The sequence below is a fragment of the Ctenocephalides felis genome, unplaced genomic scaffold, assembly GCF_003426905.1.
Source record: "Ctenocephalides felis isolate EL2017-DRISC unplaced genomic scaffold, ASM342690v1 CF-g0.4_SCAFFOLD_01886, whole genome shotgun sequence".
NCBI classification, from domain to species: Eukaryota; Metazoa; Arthropoda; class Insecta; order Siphonaptera; family Pulicidae; genus Ctenocephalides; species Ctenocephalides felis.
Window position 1 is genome coordinate 175,077,651 of NW_020538040.1, and position 20,311 is coordinate 175,097,961.

Sequence of the window (20,311 nt, forward strand, 5' to 3'; positions counted from 1 at the left end):
AAGTGCACGTGACTTATTCGAATTAACAGAAAGTTAACAAAACATTTAAAATCAATTTTTTTTAATAAACGTATAAGATGTGACAAGAAAGCGTCACACCCAAATACCACGTTATTTAATGAAAAGAAGTCCATATTTAACAAAAGCATCTTATGTACGGTTTTACGATATTGTAATATTTATCAGTTGAGCTATCAGTGGATAGTTATCCTTCTGACGCCATTTTCCATAATTGTCAAAAATTTTAGCCTGATGTACATTGTATAAATTGCATTGATAAATAAACAAAAAAAGTATAGGATTCTTATTCAAATTAATGGAAAGTTACAAAAACATTTAAGATCTGTTTTTAATAAAAAAATTATTAGATGTAGTAAGAAAATATCCTACGGAATATTACTATATTTATCGAAGAGAAGTCAAAATTTACTAAATCCCCGAATGCAAATTACCAGAAAGTTACAAAAGCACTAGAGATTCATCTTCTCTAAAGAAGAGTATAAGAAACCTGATACCAAATATCACGTTATTTTTCTAGAAGTCCAAATCTAACGTTAGCATCTTTTGCACGTTTCTTATTCATATTAACAAGTAGTTACAAAAATGTTTAAGATCAATACAATTCAAATTCATATACAAACAAATTATACCAGATGCAGAAAATTTTGTTATCGTGTCTCAAAAAAAATCCATAAATTCATAAGATTTATGAAGCAATCTTTAATGAACGCAATAAATTCATTACTCCATAAATTGAACTGGAATCGGCGTGAAATCGTCGACAAATATATCTCAATCGTTTACGTAAGGCGATTCGATACCGCTCCTGATCGCCGGCACTAGATCAGAAAGCAGGCGGCGAAGAGTCGTGCAGAAACAACCCCGGTCAACGAATATATCCGCGTGCGTCCATTATCCTGTGTCGTAAGCAAGTGCGAGAGATCGAGCAACCCGCTACTGGATTGCCGATGGTGTGGGTCGGAGAGGGTTGTTCGAAACCCACGGCAATCGCGTGTAGTAACAGTTAGGGTCAGAAGAACTGCCCTCCGGGGTGCCCTAAAGGAACACACGCTCGTATACACAAACACACGCAAGAACAGGCGCAAGCGACCGGTACGGGCACAGATATTCCAACATTTAGTGGATTATAATGTTATTATAAGTTTAAGATGAAAAACTCGCTTAAATATAAATTTTAATTTTATAACTTCAATTTTATTAATCAACGCAACTTAATTGTAGAAAACTGAACATGATGAAAGAATAACCTAGAAACTAAAATCTTCAGTTCCGAAATCAACTAAATATTGATCAAATCTATTTGAAATTCAAAATTCTACTCATGGTGCAAAAGAAAAGAGCCGTTTGGGACATTGCTGCAATATATGTATATATATACTAGGCAATGCAATGCCGATGGAAAATTTCAATACCGGTATTTCGGTAATTTTTCATTTTAATACCGGAATACCGGCAAATTACCGGTATTTTTATTATCTTAAACAAACGTAAACAAAAATTAAAGTTACTAGTACAAATATAAAAAAAGTCTATACAACTACAACTATATTCAACTAAACAATAAAAACAATAAAATCCAATTTAATTAATTAAATAAAATTAAATATCCAATTTAATGAATTCATTATCACTATCGAGTATATTGAGTACTTTTCACGAAAACAAACTTATGAGTAAGAAAGACCAAAAACTCATAAAAGATCATATTACATTATTATAATAAACTGTATTGTCTTAAATATATAATTTAAGATCGGAAACTTTGTCGAGATATATAATAAGTTACTATAATTGTTGAGTGTTATTTAAAACAATGTAATGCTTCTATAGTATTTAATTTATTTTTATTTTTCGAAAGCGACATTTTTTTATAGCTAAAATTTTTGCATCTAAGATGACTTAGAATTTTTAATATTGAATAATTCAATTCTGAGTTATAAATTAGTCGTATTTTTTTTTATTAAATATGAACTCTAATGGCAACCTGGACCCCAATTTATATATCAAAAACATTTATAATGAATTTTGCATCCGAAGTTTAATTTATATTACTATGTTGCGTTTATTTGATTTGTTGCGTTGCATAAGTGCAACTTTTTGATTTTATATTACTATGTTACTAAGTTCTTGGACATTATTATTTTCATCAAATAAAAAATATTACATTTACTAAAACATGAAAATTAATGAAGTTTCAGTTTAAAAAAAACTTATATATTTGCGTAAATGATTTTTAGTTGTTTGAAACACCTATAGTGCAAGACTCTTGCAGCAAGAGCTATCAATTAAAATTTTTGGTCTATGTATAAAATAATTTTTAGTGTTATTTTTAGTGTTTAAGTGTCAATACTTCAAATATAAAGTGACTATTCAAAATTTGAGTATAAAAATAGTATACGATTTCTTTTAACAGCGATCAGAACTACCTATTCTATGAGCTATTATATTTGCTATTGCTCATCCCAATTTAGTATTTTTTCTTAAGAGGGCAACCCAGCGGTCAACTACTATTTTTTTTGTAAACTATATACATTAGATATGTATATCTAATAGTATTAGGGCACAAATATAGCAGCAATGCCTCCGAAATGCAATTTACACTTGAGATTATATTTGAGACCAATAACTTCAAATGGAAATTTAATATCATACTGCTTGATATCGAGTTGACCAAAATTGGGATGGAATTCGGGAATAGTTTAGGTTAGTCTACGTCCTATACCTTTACATCTCGTTGGGCTCAATGGTGAACGAATTTATAAAATTTATTTTTTTGTTTTTAACACTTTATGAAAAAAAAGGAACTAGGATATAAGACAACCCATATCCCCCGAATCGTAGAAATTATTTATAAATGTAATTTGAAAAAAAAGGAGGCGTTTAGTTAAAAAAAAAATCAATGAAAAGTTTTAATTATCAATTATAAATATGATAAATTACACAGGCCAACAAAGAAAATGGTGCAAACGATTTTAATGCTGTTTTTAAGTATATTTGGGGCTCTGATTTCAAAAATGACATTGTTTTTTTTTCTATGAGCTTTAGTTTTCAAGATATGATATATATGATATATAAGGAATGACAGTACAAAATAGTAATACAATGCAGAATGCTATTTTAATGAGATATGCTTATTCGTACATACAAACTTACAAGACCCATTCGGCCTTAGTTGATACTGTGAAAAGTTCTTTTCCGCGACAACCTAGAATAGACCTGGTTTCGGCAACTTCTTTCCAAGTTCCAAACTAGAGCTGATATAAAAAAAATGGTTTGCAGATTTGAAATCAGCGCAAAAAATACTATAAGAAACAGCTCTAACATTTGATGCACCAAACAAAAAAAAAATGTAGCCTGTCTTATCGCATGTCCCGTCTAAGATTTTCTCTATTTTTTCTTTTTTGAGAAACACTGACCCGTCGAAATGCGTCTCGGTGTGTATGGGTGACGCACACGGGCCCTGTTCCGAAGTATTTGTGGTCCGTCTGTTCGAGCCTTCGTCGAGTTGTGACTAGGAGGGAAAGGTACACTTGATCCGATGACTTTTTCTTTCGTGTTTTTGATCGACCGCTGATCCGTGACGGGACTTGTCGCGATAGCGTTTTCTACAAAAATTGTTGATTTCAACATTCGGAAGACGAGATGATTTTAGTTATGTCGTGTATGCCCTAAAGTTGCAATATAGTATTTTTTTAATTTAACCCTCTATAAGGCAATGAAAATTAGGCGAACAAGAATTTAGTAATTATGAACCTATACAAATGTGCAAATAAATAACAAACTAGTGGTGCTTCACATCGTTCTTTAAGGCAAATTGCTGGATCTTCCCGTACCAAAAATTAATATTCTTAAAAAGAAACTTTAAAATTTTTTGAAAACTGAAATTTTTTTTTTTTGAAAATTACGGTTTTTGAAAAAAAAATTGGCTTGAGAAATTAGATTTTTTTAAATATTTTGAATTGTGAATATTTTAAAGTAATCGCTGCGTAGCCGTTTTAGAGATGAAATATTGAAATGCAAACAAAATTTGTAACTATTATTAAAATCTCTATAGAACATTTGATAATTTGATATGCATATGCCTAATGAACATTTTGATAACTAAATGGATTTTTTTTCATTGTCATTCCGAAAACGCTTGACCTGCCTTTACAAAAATTTTACCCGTTGGTCATTTCAACAATTAAGTAAAAGAAAAATTAAAATATTAAGTTTTGTTTGATTATATGGTTTAGACATGACATATATTTAGAGATAAATAATCTCGGATAAAATAAAAATGTTATGTCAGCATTATGTTACGAGTCTCTCTAAGTATGAGTTGGTAGTAATGATCTGTTAAAAAGCTATGTATTTTCTGTGCAATTAGGCGTATTACATACAAAACCTGACCTACAAAACGCAGAAATGTCGTATAACAAATGTATCATAAGTGCAACTTTTGGATATTTTTTGACAACACATATGTAAAGTTAGGTTTTATGTGTCCCACAGAAAATACATAGTTTTTTGACTTTGACTAGCTTTGATATACTAATTTTTGCATATCATAATAAACAGAAAACTTTTTTTAAATCTAATTACAGAATATTTATACGTAATTATGTCAAACGTAATTATTTCAAAATCGAGGTTAAATTTTTTAAGAAAAAAATGCTATAAATATACAAACCATAGAATTTACAGTCGAGCTAATACATACTTAAATTTGCTGCACTATATATTATACAAAGGGCTAAGGCAGTTTTATTAAATCACAACCGTAATTTTTATATATAGTAATGATCCGAAAATCAAAAATAATTTTTTTTTGCATATCTGCACATTTTGAAGGTTTCTGTACATTTTGGCATGCCTCAGAAAAAATGTATGTGTGTGTGCGTTTTTGTGTGTCCGCATTTTTTCGTTCACGTTTTCGGGCGCACGGGTAAACCGATTTGAATGGTTCAAAAATTATTCGATTTCTATTGATAGGGAGATGTGCTGATTTGTTTTTTGCAAAAGCAGGTCCAGCCGTTACGGAGATACGGAACAAAGAGTGCAAAAAATATAAATCGAGGTTTCTTCATTTAATTTGTAATATTGGGAGAAGTTTCGTTTAGTTTTTGGCAAAGGCAGGTCCAGCCGTTTTGGAGATACCGAGCTAATTGTGCAAAAAATTGCAGTTTTTGATAGAACTAAGCATTTGATTGGAATGATTCAAAAAAATTTCTACTTGTCTTGACAAAATAATGTCAAAATATATTTCAAATTTTCATTTTTTTTTTAATTTTTTTTGTATATAGAAAATAATTCAGATTTTAATTTTAATTCTGGCTAAAGTTATAAAGCTCAATTATATACTTTAAATCAATAATTTTAACTTTGTAACTTAGTTTATATAATTCTTATAAATATTAGACAATGTTATAGTATTTATAATAATATATTTCAAAACATATAATATTCCTCGAGCATTTCGTTACGGTACGGAAAGTTCCAGCAATTTGTCATATGGCACGATGCCATACACAACTAGTTTTTAATTAATTTAACGTTTAATAACTATTTGTGATGCCCCATGAAACGTTAACCGTTTATTCAAATCGACAATTTTTAAATCTAAATTTCGGATCGTGCTGATACTACCGTGAAAAATCTTTGAGTTTATTTATTCGATATAGGCATAAAGACATAACAACTTATTTTATATTCAAAAAAGTGTATGAATTAAGGAAACCATGTATTACATTTTATGTAGGAATCTCTGTATCGTTTGCAAAAAGAGCAAATTGATACGAGGCAGAAAGACGACGGTGTGGCTTTGGCACACAATTACAGACCAGCCTTACAACGCTATTCACATTTACTGCCTCCAGTTAGAGCATCGTGGCCGATGTCTAACGTCTCATTCGCTCATTCAGACCGCTGTCTTCGGATTGGCACCTATATTCGACTCTTACCACTCACTCACCTTGTTCAAGAATTCATCGGTTTATACACATTTATACACTTTCATGCTTATACAAATATACGTGCAGACACACGATTCGAAACATATTTTTACGTACATGTGAAAACATTACAACGATAATCGTTTTTGCTACATTTGCTACATATTCCTTTCGTATTGGCTGTTAACAGGCGAATTCTAGAGAATAATTTCATACTGAAGTAATATATATATTATGCATTCGTCACATTTTTTTTATTGATAAATATTTTGCATTACAAAGTGTTATTTTTAAATTACATTAGATGTTTTCTTTTTTGTTAATATTAGCACCTACTTCATATGAAACAAGAGCAAATTTTTGATAGTACTTAGGGGGCGTCCATTAATCACGTGATCGACTTTAAGGATTTTTGGACTCTCCCTCCCCCTTGGTGATACGTGATTATATTCAAAATTACTCCCCTCCCCCAACAAACATCACGTGTATTTTCAGTTATGTGAAAAAAATGTAAAATTTTTGATTTTTTTTTTTTGAAAATGTTTGTATTTTTAAAAAGTTCAAGTACAAAATCAATACACATGATATCTTACTATACCCCTCTCTCCCCCAAGAGATATTTCGTGATTTTTTGTCAACTCCCCCCTCCCCCTAAAAAGATCTCGTGGTTAATGGACGCCCCCTTAGAATATCTAAATTGAATGCCAATCGAGTGATTGGATTTTTAGGCGTGATTCTATAGACGTTTTTATATTTAAACTGTGTTACTTCACTCTTAATTGATATATTTTAAAATTCAAGGACTGCCCCACCTAATATTTTGATATATGTTACAAATAGTAATAAAAGTAATAATCGTATAATACTGGGTATTATGCAAAGATTAAAATAAATATAATTTTATCAAAAAAAAAGCATAGAATTGCTCCAGTTAGTGATTTTCTAATAAAGGCTAAGGTAGGTCCAAAGCAAACATTTTTTGAATCTGCATATTTCTTAGTAATTGATTTGGATAATTTTTTAATCTTGGAGTGCTGCTTCTATCTTTAATTACTTCACGTACTTGAGGTATTTTTATTTGTTGTGGATTGTAAAATCATATACGTACTTCGGTCTATAATATTTTTTAAAAATTTTGCTGGTATTCTTTCCATTTTAACAATATTGGACTTATTCGCGTAGCTCCATAGCTCAATTCCAAAAGTGCACACAGATTTCAAAACGGATTTATATATCAACACTTAGTTTTCTGCGGGTTTTTTTCCTATAAGCCACTAGAATTCCTGCATTTATGTGCAGAATTTTTGACTTAACAGTAGCTATTAATTTTCATCATTTAGTAAACATTGTTTTGTGGATTTTTTCATCATTCAAATAAACAGGTGGGGCTTTTGTTTTCTCGCAAAATTAGATCATTTTGTTTTTAGCCTAATATGACTAGTTAAATTTGATTGCTCTATAAGGTTACCAATATTGTGCCTATTTTAGTTTAACTTTTTCGATACGCTTGTTGCGAAATACCAATAATTTTAGGGCCATCACTGGGCGGCCTGACACTTTTTTTAAAAATCAGTATCTTTTATTTTTTTCAATTATCTAAATTACTAGTTATCATACTTTTAGACGCTGTAATTATAAAATATATTTTTTCTCAAAGTGAATGTAATATACTGTGATTTGTCTTGATTTAATTTTATTTCCACTGATTTGACATTTGACATAGGGGACACATTTGACTGTGATTTGACCTGTTTTCATTTTAAATCCAAACATTAAAAAAAAAAAATTACAATTATTATAACAAAGAATCCACATGATATTTGGTGGGGGAGGGAGGGTAATTTTAAATATCACCACGTATCACCAAGAGGGTGGGGGTGTCAAAAAATCATTAAAAAATTGATCACGTGATTAATGGACGCTCCCATACATTTTTTTCATATTCTATTTTGTTGTTTTGTTTTATTCACCCCCCTAATTCTAAGAGAATTTAATATATATGTATATTATTTACTTATGAGTCTTTATTATATTCATTTAATCAATATCTGTTATAATTTGTATGCATTATCATACTGCTGGAAAAATATCCTGATGAAAACTTGTAAAAGAATAAATCTGGCTTCTTGCTGTCGCCCATTTCGGTACTGCGTTGTCAAACATTATTCGTCGTTTTTTTCCTTTATTAGCGGCAGCATGCTCCTGATATATGATTCATTAGTCAATTTTCAAACTGGGCTTGTTTAAATATGTGTCATCGCGCTCATCTCTTCTATATCATCACGCGGCGAATGAAGTAAATCCCAGTGCGCTAGAATTACATTAGGCTGCCCCGTCGGGCTTCACTCGTTGCCCCATATACGCAAATTTAAGGCAGGTACGACGCCAAAAAGGGTCACCCTCTGATGATAATACACCGTGTAATCTAACATTACCGTGCATAATGCATAATACATAATACGTCGCGTATAAATGTAATTATGTTACACCGTCCCGTGAGCCACGCAGCTCTCTCAGACAATATATTATTTTATTAATTCGCAATGTATTAAAAAGACACAGTTATCTTAGTTAGTCATGATGCCATTACCATACATGTAAATACAGATATAATGTACACGGTGGGTACAGTCGACGGATTCATAGCTGGTCGCAGACGGCGACGCTTAGTGATCTCCTAAGTTTAACTTTGAATTGCACGACTATGCCATATTCCGTTGACCCTTATCATCTCAGAGTTCACATGGTTAGTACATATATAGTGCAGCGCGGGACGGGGTTGTTTCGCACGTAGAACACTTACAGAAGCGGATCGACTTAACTTGTCATCTTAAACAATCAAATGCGTTTTTACGAACCAGAGAAAAGCCAGGATAATGAACTAATTTCTGCACGCTTACTGCACCTTTTGCTAAAAATTGCAGCTTTAATACCCAGTGAACACTGTGTGACCTGAGCGGCAATCTGAAATCCACAAGCTTGTTTTCAGCATTGTGACATCTATGTGGAATCTATGTGGATTTCAGATTGCTACCGCCGCTCGGTGTTTACCAGGTAACGATTGAATGATGATTCTTCATGCGTCCATTTACTCATATTCTTTCTTTAGCATCCATTTTTATTTTCTTTTCACTATTCTCCTATTGTTATTGTTTCTGCATAGTACTGTACACTCACGTATCTTCATCATCTTTAATTTTTCTAAGTTGTTCCATCATTCGACTTTATAAGTATCTTAAAGATTACCACATGTTATTGACATATGAGCTTAAATCAAATGTAAATTATATCTTCCAAATGTCAAGTGCTTTGCTTTTCTGTCATTACCTCCTAATTTGGCTCGCGCCAAGAGGTAAGTGGTCAGTGCTATGAGATTTGAAACAGACATTCCAGGTTCGATATTCATCTCGAGTAATCTGATACCAAGCAGCAGTGACATCGAATTTTACTTGAAAATATAGATAGCAATATGTTTTCAAGTAAAAATAGCAATTACCCAGCATTGCTGTATCACTATTACTGAATTTGTAATATTTGCATCTATTACATTAGAAGCGAGATAACTGTTTTGGTTCCCATTCATAAAACCGACGTTGTTAGTTAAGACAAATTATTATGACAGCTTTGAAACCTTTAAGTTCTGATGGATGTTTTAATAATATATAATATAATAATGGATAGTACTACTCATGAGCAAGTCCGTGAGCTGATTTAAACTCGAACTCGATTCAGGGAAAAATACAGTGAGAGATTTCTCATTGCCATTTTAAACCGCAGTGCCCAAATTGGGTTATTTCCAACACTGAAAACATATATTTGATCCATATTTTCAATATGGTAATGCTATGTTATAGGTCTACCTTCCTATGAGTTGGTAGTAACAAACGGTCAAAAATCTACATATTTGTTGTGAGATCAGGTGGTATACACACGAAACCTAACCTACAAAACGCACGAACGTCAAATAACAAGTTTATCAAAAGTGCAACTTTCTGATGTCTATTTGATAATACATACGTAAAGTTGGGTATTATGTGTAAAATGCCAGATAGCACAACAAATACATAGCTTGTTGACAGTTTGTTATTACCAACTCAAGAAATGAATGATATAATAAGAATTAAATATTTGTGTCATTTGGAGGTTAGGTTTTATGTGTGTTCTAACTCGTACAAGTATATAGCCGTAACTTATAGCATTACCATAACATTTCCATTTCATTCCAGAATCTGCCCCATAATTTTTCAACTGATTTAAGCACATCATAACTTAAGAACATGCTATAAAATTAAAAGAATACTTATAAAATTTAAAGATAAATAAAATTTTAAAATGCCAAAAATTTTATATTATATATCATATTAATAAAATGTCAGCAAATACTTGGAGTATAGATAATTAGTCATAACTGGACTGGACAACTACTGGGTTGCCATCCATTCAAGATTCATATAATAATAAAAGTCAAAACAATTACTGAATGTCCTAAGTGTGACAGATTGTAATTAAAATAAAAACAATAATGCATAATTGAGGGTGTTTAATGGCGTAGTGGTTACGGACTTTATTTGTTTTCTCTGTATACCATTTATGTATATGAAAGATTTTGCTCTAGATCAAAGTTTATCAACATTTTCGCATAGTTGCAATTCTTATTATTGATCAATTTTATCCATTTCATTTTGTATTCAATAATTTTCCTCAAGGCACCATGGCATTAGTTTTTTTTTTGTAAATCCATAGCCAACTATAGTTTTTGTTATTAAAATATTTTATTTTATTAACAAAAAATAATAAACAATTCATTGAAGCCTTTTAGAAATCTTAATACTAATTTTTCGTTATCTCAATATCATCATCTTCCCTCATCCAAAACAACGGATCTGCAAAACGCGGTACACGTTAGCACGCAGACTATCGCAGTACATGGCGCGTAACCTCTCAAAGTGTTGGAAACTCTGGGATCCCTTGATAATATGTGTTAATAAAATGATTTTTAGCTCGGTAACTTTGCGGTAGACCATTAGCCGCTGGTGTGTGTAGTCGGTCGCCGGACGAAGTTAGAACCAGGACGATGTGAGGTCGGCATGAAACCTCGCCGAGGTTGGTCGGCGTAACGTTTTCCTACATATGACATTCGGAGAGATGGACATGTATGAATCAACTATCTAACTAACTCGAGTCATTTCGGATGTGTGGGTTTGAATCGTACTTTCTACATATAACATGCCGGAAAGTTTCCAGTTGTGATTTGGAAATGAGCTATTTATTACCGTTCTGCGTCGGTGGTAATAAGATCAGATTGTATTTAGATCAATAGTAATGAAAAATTTTGATTTATAACTAGCGAGTGATATCTCGCTAATATGACACTATCAAGAACTAGAAGTCAGATTAGTGTAATGTTCGGATTACTAGATTATATTAAGAAAAATTCATCACATATTAGAAATAGCGGAAAAATGTCCAGCTAATTTTCACAAAATTATCCAGCAACTTGGATGGGGTGTCGGATTATTGGAGGTGTCGGACTAACGAAGTGCCAAATTAACTGTTCATTCTACTGTATATTTATATTTTTATTTTTTACTTCATTTTATAATTGTTCTTTAGTTTCTTAATTATTATTACTTATTATGTATATTGTTTACTTTATTTGATTATTCTTTTTATTATCTTAGCAAGCAGTTTTGTATTATAAAGTCTTATATAGTCTTGATTGACAAAATAATAAATAAAGTAAAAAAAAATCTACTGTATTTTATGCCCATTTACTGACGTTTTACTATATTTCACCACTAACATAAATCAAACTATCCAGAAATTTATTTTCAGAAATTTTAAAAATTACACTGGGGTTATCCATTCTTGGATAAAATAAAAATGTTATATTCCTACTTGTGGGGTGCGCCCCAACATTTTTTCAAATGATATTAAATAATAAACAAAAAATAATTAATTTTTATGCATATTTCTAGTAATATTCCATATTAATTTATAATCAGATAATATCAGTTGAGTATTCTATATTATAAAATTAAATTGTTGAAAAAAATAAGAGGCGCGCAACAATTTTTTTTATTAAAGCAAGGGGCGCGATGCAAAAAAGGTTGGACACCACTTTGTTACGAGTTTATAATCGTAGCAGTCAGACACTATTGAAAAACTATGCATTTGTTGTGCGATCAGACGTTTTACACATTCACTTCTTATTCTGTCATTCATGTCATTATATTCAATTCTTAGCTGTTCTACATGGTCACATAAGTCAACATAACCGCAATTTTCAAATAAATATTAAGTAGTTTTTTATGTAGTTTTACAACGTTTTTTTTTAAAGTACCGAATTGTTGTTATTGCAAATAGTGCTAGAGTTTTTCTAAGCAAATAATTGCTTTAGTTTGTCTAGTCTAATCATTAGTTGTCTTCTTGTTTGGTAAATAAAATTTGGATTATTGTATTTGATAATTTTGAACTTTTGTGTTAAATGACGTTATTTTTCACCTGTATGATAAGACACATCTGGTCTCAAAATGTATAAACTAAAATAAATATTTGATTTTATTTGGATGCATTAGTTGAATTTACTATATATCACACATATACAAACACAACAAAATGTTTTTTTTTTTTAAAAAGTCATTATTTTTTGTCAACGTGTCAAGAACATGATATTGATTAAAAGATAAAAAAACAAAACTAATAATATATACAGTAAAGAATAGATCAAAATTTGCGGATTGGAATTTAAATAAAAAAGTTATGAAAAAAGTGGATTATATATAGTATATGATAAAATTTATAGAAGAATAGATTATAAAACAAAATATGAAAATGAAAACTAGGTATTCTTGAATAAACTTGTTGAGAAAAGTGATAATTGAGCAAATAAAAACCTGCAAGATTTATTATACACTAGCACGTTGCGTATCACAAAAAAACAACTTGTTTATAAAAGATGGTTTAATTTGTTTTCATTCTCTCTTTTTTAATAAAAGAGAACACTTCGTATCTAAAGGTTTCTAGGTATATATTTGTTATTTTTATTTCCTAGATGTAATTGGAATCCGATCTGCAAAAGGGCCACTTGAGTATGAAAATTTGTATGTGTTAGAGTTTACATCGATGTGAACACTTATAAAATTTACTTATTTATATTTGATGAAATATATTTTTCGTTTTTTTTATTAATTTATTTGTATATTTTCAGCAGAAATCCAATTCTGAGAACATAGGTTCTCGAAAATATTTCAAAAACGAAGTGAAGGGCACTAGAACAAAGAAGATAATTTTGATATAGTTTATACACAAGAATTATTAGATCGTGTTTTTCCTAGTAAGTTTCTAAGTGTCGGTTGAGAGAGTGATACCAGAGTGGACTTCATCCACTTATCCAGTCAAAAGATTCCAGGTTTCACAAGAACCAACAATGAAAGTGGAGATGCTAAAAAAACGAATCTTTATGTATTTTATTGTTAGTGGTGAAAATTTTGTGAATCAGAAAAACATTATAAAAATCATCGAAGTTCCATCATTAGTGATGAACAGTATTTTTAAAAAGACACATATTCGCTTGTAGTGATCGTTGGTTTCGATTTTTGAGCGATTTTTTAATTCGAGTTTTTTTAGTGCTTGTGTAGTATTTTATAAAGGTCTGTTAGTGTTTTAGTGCAGTGATAGTGTTTTGCTCCCGGATTCTGATTCCTGGTTCCAGGTTCCTGATCAGCTCTCTTCTGGAAATCACGAGGTAATGCACAGGTTTTTTAGCACCAATTAATATTTCATAATGCATTTAAAAATCATCATTGTTTTCTCTGTTTTCAGACAACAAATTGGTAATCGGGATGTTCCAGAAGAATCGGTGATTTGAAACAAAGGTCAGTGCATTTTTATTCCTAGGCATGATTTCTAAGGGTACGTCACACAAATTCTTACAAACGTTGTCGAATTTTTACATATATTCTAATCTTTATTTTTTACCAGTCTATCGATAATATTGTCCCACAGAACCGTAAAAGGGTATAATTAGGTAAATGTCCAATAATTATATAATTAATATCAATTTATATTTTTAGTGTGAACAAAATTGTGACTGTACCCTTTACTAATCTATAAATTTCTTTCAGCCTAATAAAAAGACTATTTAAAATAGAAGTGAGTGTAGCAGTGTAGTAATAAATTTCGCGTAAAATAATTAATAATTAAAACAAAAGTGCTAATTAAATCAATTTTGCTTAATTTCGCGTAAAACAAAGTGTATGTGCCTGTGTGTGAAAAACTTGACTCTGTGCAATTTTGCGAAGAAATGCTGACATCCATGCAGCCTGAGGTAAGAACATAGATAAAACAAATATACATAAATGGATCGCAAACACGATCGCTTTCTCTTTATTCAATTTTGATCGTTTTCGCAATTAAAAACAAAAAGTATTAAACAGTTACATATCACGAAAACACATATCAAACAAACGACTATGTGACTATGGTCAGTAAAAATCCCAACTAATTTATCATTGTAGAAATGTGGTTTTTTGCTGTTTTTTAAAAATTTGTCACCTGATACTTATTAACACATAAGCGGGGTAAAATGAGACGGCCAGGGTGGCGAACAGGTTCAATGTCTTATTTTTAATTTTAAAGGAATTTTACAAGATAATAGTTACATTATTCAACCGATGCAAAATATAAATTTTACGGGTAGATTTTATACAGAGTAACACTGTATATAACCTTGATCTAGTACTTTCTCAGAAATATTCATCAGCAGAGTTGGAATAAATATTTATTTAATTTATCTCTTGTAAAATTGCATTTTAAACTCAATTTACTTTTTTATTTACTATTTTTATTGGTTACACATTCGCCAGGGTAAAGGTTCAGTTGGTCCTTTTTACCCCGTCCACGTGTAAGCTTTTATAGAGATTATATAAAAAAACTTTTGAATTTAACTTAAAAATAACAGTACATCTTATAAAACACATAAATAACGTGAACTTAAAAATTATATCAAAGTCTCGTAAACTAAACAACAGTGCTCACACCAAAAAAACTAACAACAAAAAAAATACTTTTGTTAAGGATTTTCAAACATTGCCATTTATCTCATGATACCAACGTCATAAGAATCAAGGTGATGGCTGGTTATAAATCCTTTGCCCTCAACTTTCAAATATTGATATTAAAAAATTCTTAACTTGGAAGTGAGATATTGGTGGTGGACTTTTTTACCCGCGGACCTTTAAGCCCCGCTGCTCTACCATCTCATTGATTTAGTAATCAAATCGATTAACGCAAATTTACTTAAGATGTGATTCTCATTCACGAAATAACATTTTATCAAGTTGATTGCCGTGCCTTCGCTCCGTTCTCCATAATTTTGTCTTTCGGGCGGAGTTTTCGCTCTGTGGCACGAAGGAAGAACGCATTATATTGTCAACGAACCGCAGCGACAACCCTTCCGACGATTCACTTTAATATTTATTAATGTTTTAATATTCTAACGAAATTCATCAGACTGCGCGGTGTTAGTCCGCGACACATCTTCGCGTTAAGCGGTACAGAGGACAGAAATTCGCTTGCCAGTTTCTACCAACATAAAGTCAAAATCTCAATTGCTTACGATAAAAAAAGGATCAAGAATATAGATTCAATATCATTCATGGTTTTGTTAAAACTTGCTTGAATGAAATTTAAATATGTATTATCATATCATAAAAATGTAGAGCGGGTCTTAGTGATCCACGGGTAAAAAGGTCCACCACTGATATCTCCTCAAAACAAGTAAAGTTACGAATTTTTCACCTTCCCTTAGGGCAAGTTATAGTAATCGCAAATAAATCTAAAATGAAAATGTTTGCATATCTATATTATTTAAAATGAGATTACTGATTTTGTTACAATTTTTCTAGGTGCGTACCAAGATTTTCTTTCATTGTTGATTTATTTGGTTGTGAGCACTTTTGTTTAGTTTGCGAGACCTTAATATAATTTTTAAGTTTACGTTAATTGTATTGTAAGATGTATATTGTTATTTTTAAGTTAGTTTTAACCGTTTTTTTATATAACCTCTACTAGAAGCTTACACGTGGGTGTGGTAAAAAAAGCTAACTAAACCTTCACATTGGCAAAGATGTAAACAATAAAAAATAGTAAATTAAGTTACAAAAAGCAATTTTACAAGAGATAATTTAGAATAATAATTATTCGACTTCTGCTGATAAATATTTTTTTCGAAATACCAGATCAAGGTTATGTAAAATGAAAGCTTTGTGAAAAATGTTCCCATAATATCTGTATTACACATTGGTTAAATAATGTAGCTATTATTTCGTAAAATTCTTTTAAAATTATAAAACAACGTTGGATCTGTTTACCCCCTGATTGTACCTTCTTAGCCCGCCTCTGGAGCAAAAAGATATAGATGACAAATTTTAGGAAAATAGTAAAAATATATTCTTTAATTAGGAATTAACTGCGAATTTTACTAAGTTCATTTAGTTCAAACAGAATATTTACTGAAACTTTACTGAATATTTACTGAAACAGCATCTACGCCAATGATTTTTGGAAATTCTTGAATTGTTGTTCATTCTTATTGGTTCTGAACAAAAACATTTTTTTTTTCAATAAATTGGTTTTTTCATTATTATATTTTAAACAGCATTCAAAACTTTAGTCGAGTGTCTTTTTTTTTAATAAATGTCAAACCAAAGGTTGTGCTATCTTTATGTGATGAATTTATTATTACAAATTCTGTAATACTGATGAATTTTATATTAATGCAGAAATGCAGCGTAAGAGCTGTTTTACTTTAGAACATTGCTATATATATATTTTCAAGTAAAAACCGATGTTACTACAGCTTGACATCAGGCTATCCGAGACGGGTGTCAAACCTGCAATCTTTTAATCAAAGACCATAGTTCAAACTAATACTAATAAACAACATTAAAAAAATTGAAAAAATGTAAAATTTAAAAAAAATAGCGAGTAAAGGATATTTTCATTTGGATACATATTGCTAACAAAATTTTCAAACAAAAACCGGTGTCACCATGGCTTAAATCTCTTAATCAAAACCCAAAGCTCTAACTACTACGTCACGGTAAAGTCCAAATTGCGAATCATCATCACGCTTTTTTTTAAGAACATAATAAGTAGATAAATCTTGTAATCAACAATATTAAAGGAAAAAATGTAAAGTTTACAGTAATGAAATATGTGTCTCTGCTAAACATTGTGTAAATGACTGTATTGTGTACCAAAAATTATTTACATGTGTGCTACATGTGCGCGTGTGTCTGGCACGTGTTATAAAATGGCACATGTGTGGCATATATGTATATATTAGCATATGTGTATGTGTTTAGATGGGACGGCGATCGAGGAATTTTTATACCTGCATCATACCATATCGATGCCGCGATCACTGATTGGTCAGTTGATCATAGTTCCTAAACATATATTGTTCTAATTCTGCCTCTACAAAAATATAATTATGACATATGATCAAGTGCCTATAATTAATTTTTTTATATTCAAATGATTTGTTTTATTTTTTTACAAATTAATTTTTAAACTGTAGCAGCACTATAATTTTTTGTAAAATTTTTCTTAAAAAAAAATCATGACTTAGCAAATTTTTAGGAGTTGTACAATTTTATTTTTCTACGGAAAATTTATAAGCAGTAGTAATTTAATATATTTATTAATTATTTTTGATATTTCTACTACAAAATAAAAATTGGTACCAAAACAAAATGACTCATTTAATTTAAAAAAATGTATAGGCACTTGATGATAAATAATAATTATATTTTTGTAGAGCCAGAATTAGAATGAAATTTTAAAAATTGGAATTTGTGTGGAGATAAAATATAATTCTTGAATATTTAGTAGATTATCATCTTTTTTTTAATTTACAGACAATCATAAATTTTTTAGCATCAGTAAATTTAATTTATTGGAAACAATTTGGAATTTTGTAAAAATAAAGTTGAATTCTTGAAAACATATCATTAAATTTTCTTAAATTTGTAGACGACAAATCATAAATGATATTTCAGAAATAACTAGAATAATACATGATTAGAAAAAATATAGGATTTATCAGCATTAATATAAATGGTACCAGAGAAATAATTGAAATCATTTAGGATTTATTAGAATTACATAATGTACATTGATCGATTGATTAATTTTATATTTTTACTGAATATTTGAAAATTTATGTACGCATATTAGTTACTAATTCTTATAAATACTATTTACCAATACTAATAAATTTTGTGATTGTCATTAAATTTTAAATAATTTGATGATTTAATAAATTATGGAGCTCAGTGAAATATCATATCATAAAATTAATCAGTCAATCAATGTACTTATCTAATTAATAATTTTGATAAATCCTAAATTATTATTTTAATTATCTCTCTATTTTCAATTATGATTGTCTACAAATTAAAAAAAAAATGATCACTTCATTTTCAAGAATTTTATTTTATTTTTACTAGTCCAAAGTTTTTGTAATCAAACATATTATCACTAGATAATGAAGTTACGATTGTCCATAAATTTTAAAACATGATAGTCCACTAATTTGCAATAATTCTGTTTTTTGCACAAATTCCAAAAAAATGTTTTTTGTAAAAATATCACAAAATTCATCTGTGTATAATTACTATTAAAGAAAATAATAAAAAAAATAAAGCGTAGTACTATTTTAGGGTAGGTCTGTGAGCTAAGTTAAACTCCAACTCGTTTCAAGAAAAAATAGTGTAAAAGATTTCCCATTGCCATTCCACATCGCAGTGCCCGAAATGAGTTATTTTCAATTGGAAACATATTTTAATCTATATTTTCAAGTGAAAATGGACATCGCTGCTGCACGATGTAAGGTTGTCTGGATATAGGAAATTAATAGTCGAAGGATATAGGAAATTATTACTAGGCACAACACTTTACATAATTTAGTTGAATTTTAAATTTGTGCATTTATTAATGTGGTTTACATAGTTGAAAAATTATTATGAAAGTTTACAAAAAAATGTATCAACAGGGAATGGTTTCCCGTTTCCTCTAAAAAAATGTCATTTCCATAGTGCGGTCGGACCAACTTCGTAGGTCGTGCTCCCTAGTGTACACCTACCCGCTAACTTTTTAATGCAACATTGATTCGCCCGACTGTCGTAAATAATTTTAAACCGAATTTCATGCTAATGAAAAAATATTTTTAATTACATCCTCCTGCCTTTTGTCGTATCCTTTTCCCTCGGAGATGAAACGCAAGGGAATAAACGAGTGTGTAGCGGTTATCATATGTAAATGTACCAACTTGCCGATGCAATCTCGCACAACGCTAGATCCTAATAAATCTGCTTGTTTTGTTTTTTTAACTCTGAGGATTGTTGATTAACATACTGATATTACGAATGGGATATTGTCATAGGAATATTGAGAGTAAAACCAGATCCTGTTTGTTTATTTACAAGTCACACGATGAGATGGTAAAACTCTCGAATTACAGTATGTGTTTTCTTATTGTTGAGTTTCAAGTGGTTTAGATTGCTTTAGGAGTAAACGTTATTTTTGTAATATCACTTAATGATTTGTATATATTGCCGTAAGTAAAGTTAATTTTATTATAATATAATAATAATAACAATAATAAATATAATAATAATTACATAAGAATAATAATAAATGACTGTCCGATTGACTATTCCCTCCTTTGATTATTTTTTCCATTACAATTTTTTACTATTAATCACTTTTAAGCCTATTATTTTTCTTTCCAAACTTCTGCTTTCATCTTGTCTGGCCATGTGCTTCGGCTTTCAGTTCCCTGTAGTTTCTCTTCTCGCGTGAGTCATCAATCATCTGCATTCTTCTTCCTGTCAATCTTAATATTTCTTCCATTTTACCTTCAACGACATCATGTAGGAGGCACTCTCTTTGCAGTCTGAGCCCAATCTAGTTTCCTTTTCCTTTATGCATTTTCCTTTCCCAACTCCTGCTTCATATTTTCTGGTCATGTGCTTCGGCTTCAGTTCCCTGTATTTTTCTCTTCTTACGTAAGTCATCAATCATCTGCATTCTTCTTTTTCCTAATCTTTTTATTCCTTCTATTTTACCTTCGACGACATCATGTAGGAGACGTTATTTTTGCAGACTGAGTCCAACCTAGTTTCCTTTTTCTTTCTCGCTTAAGTCGTCAATCATCTGCATTTTTCTTTTTTTAATAATTTCATTCCTTCTATTTTACCTTCGACGACAACATGTAGGAGGCACTCTTTTTGCAGAATGGGTCCAATCCAGTTTCCTTTCCTTTTCAGGATCGTGTTCAGTAGAGTTCT

The 20,311-nt window shown here is 30.3% G+C and overlaps 1 protein-coding gene across 1 annotated transcript in view; it reads right to left on the reverse strand.

Annotated features, from left to right (window-relative positions):
- Positions 1-20,038, reverse strand: part of LOC113376290 (titin homolog) — an 89,162-nt gene extending 69,124 nt beyond the window's left edge. The window contains exon 1 of the mRNA XM_026616195.1: positions 19,880-20,038. Within this exon, the coding sequence (XP_026471980.1) occupies positions 19,880-20,038 (159 nt within the window). The remainder of the gene's footprint in view (positions 1-19,879) is intronic.
- Between the last annotated feature and the right edge of the window lie 273 nt (positions 20,039-20,311).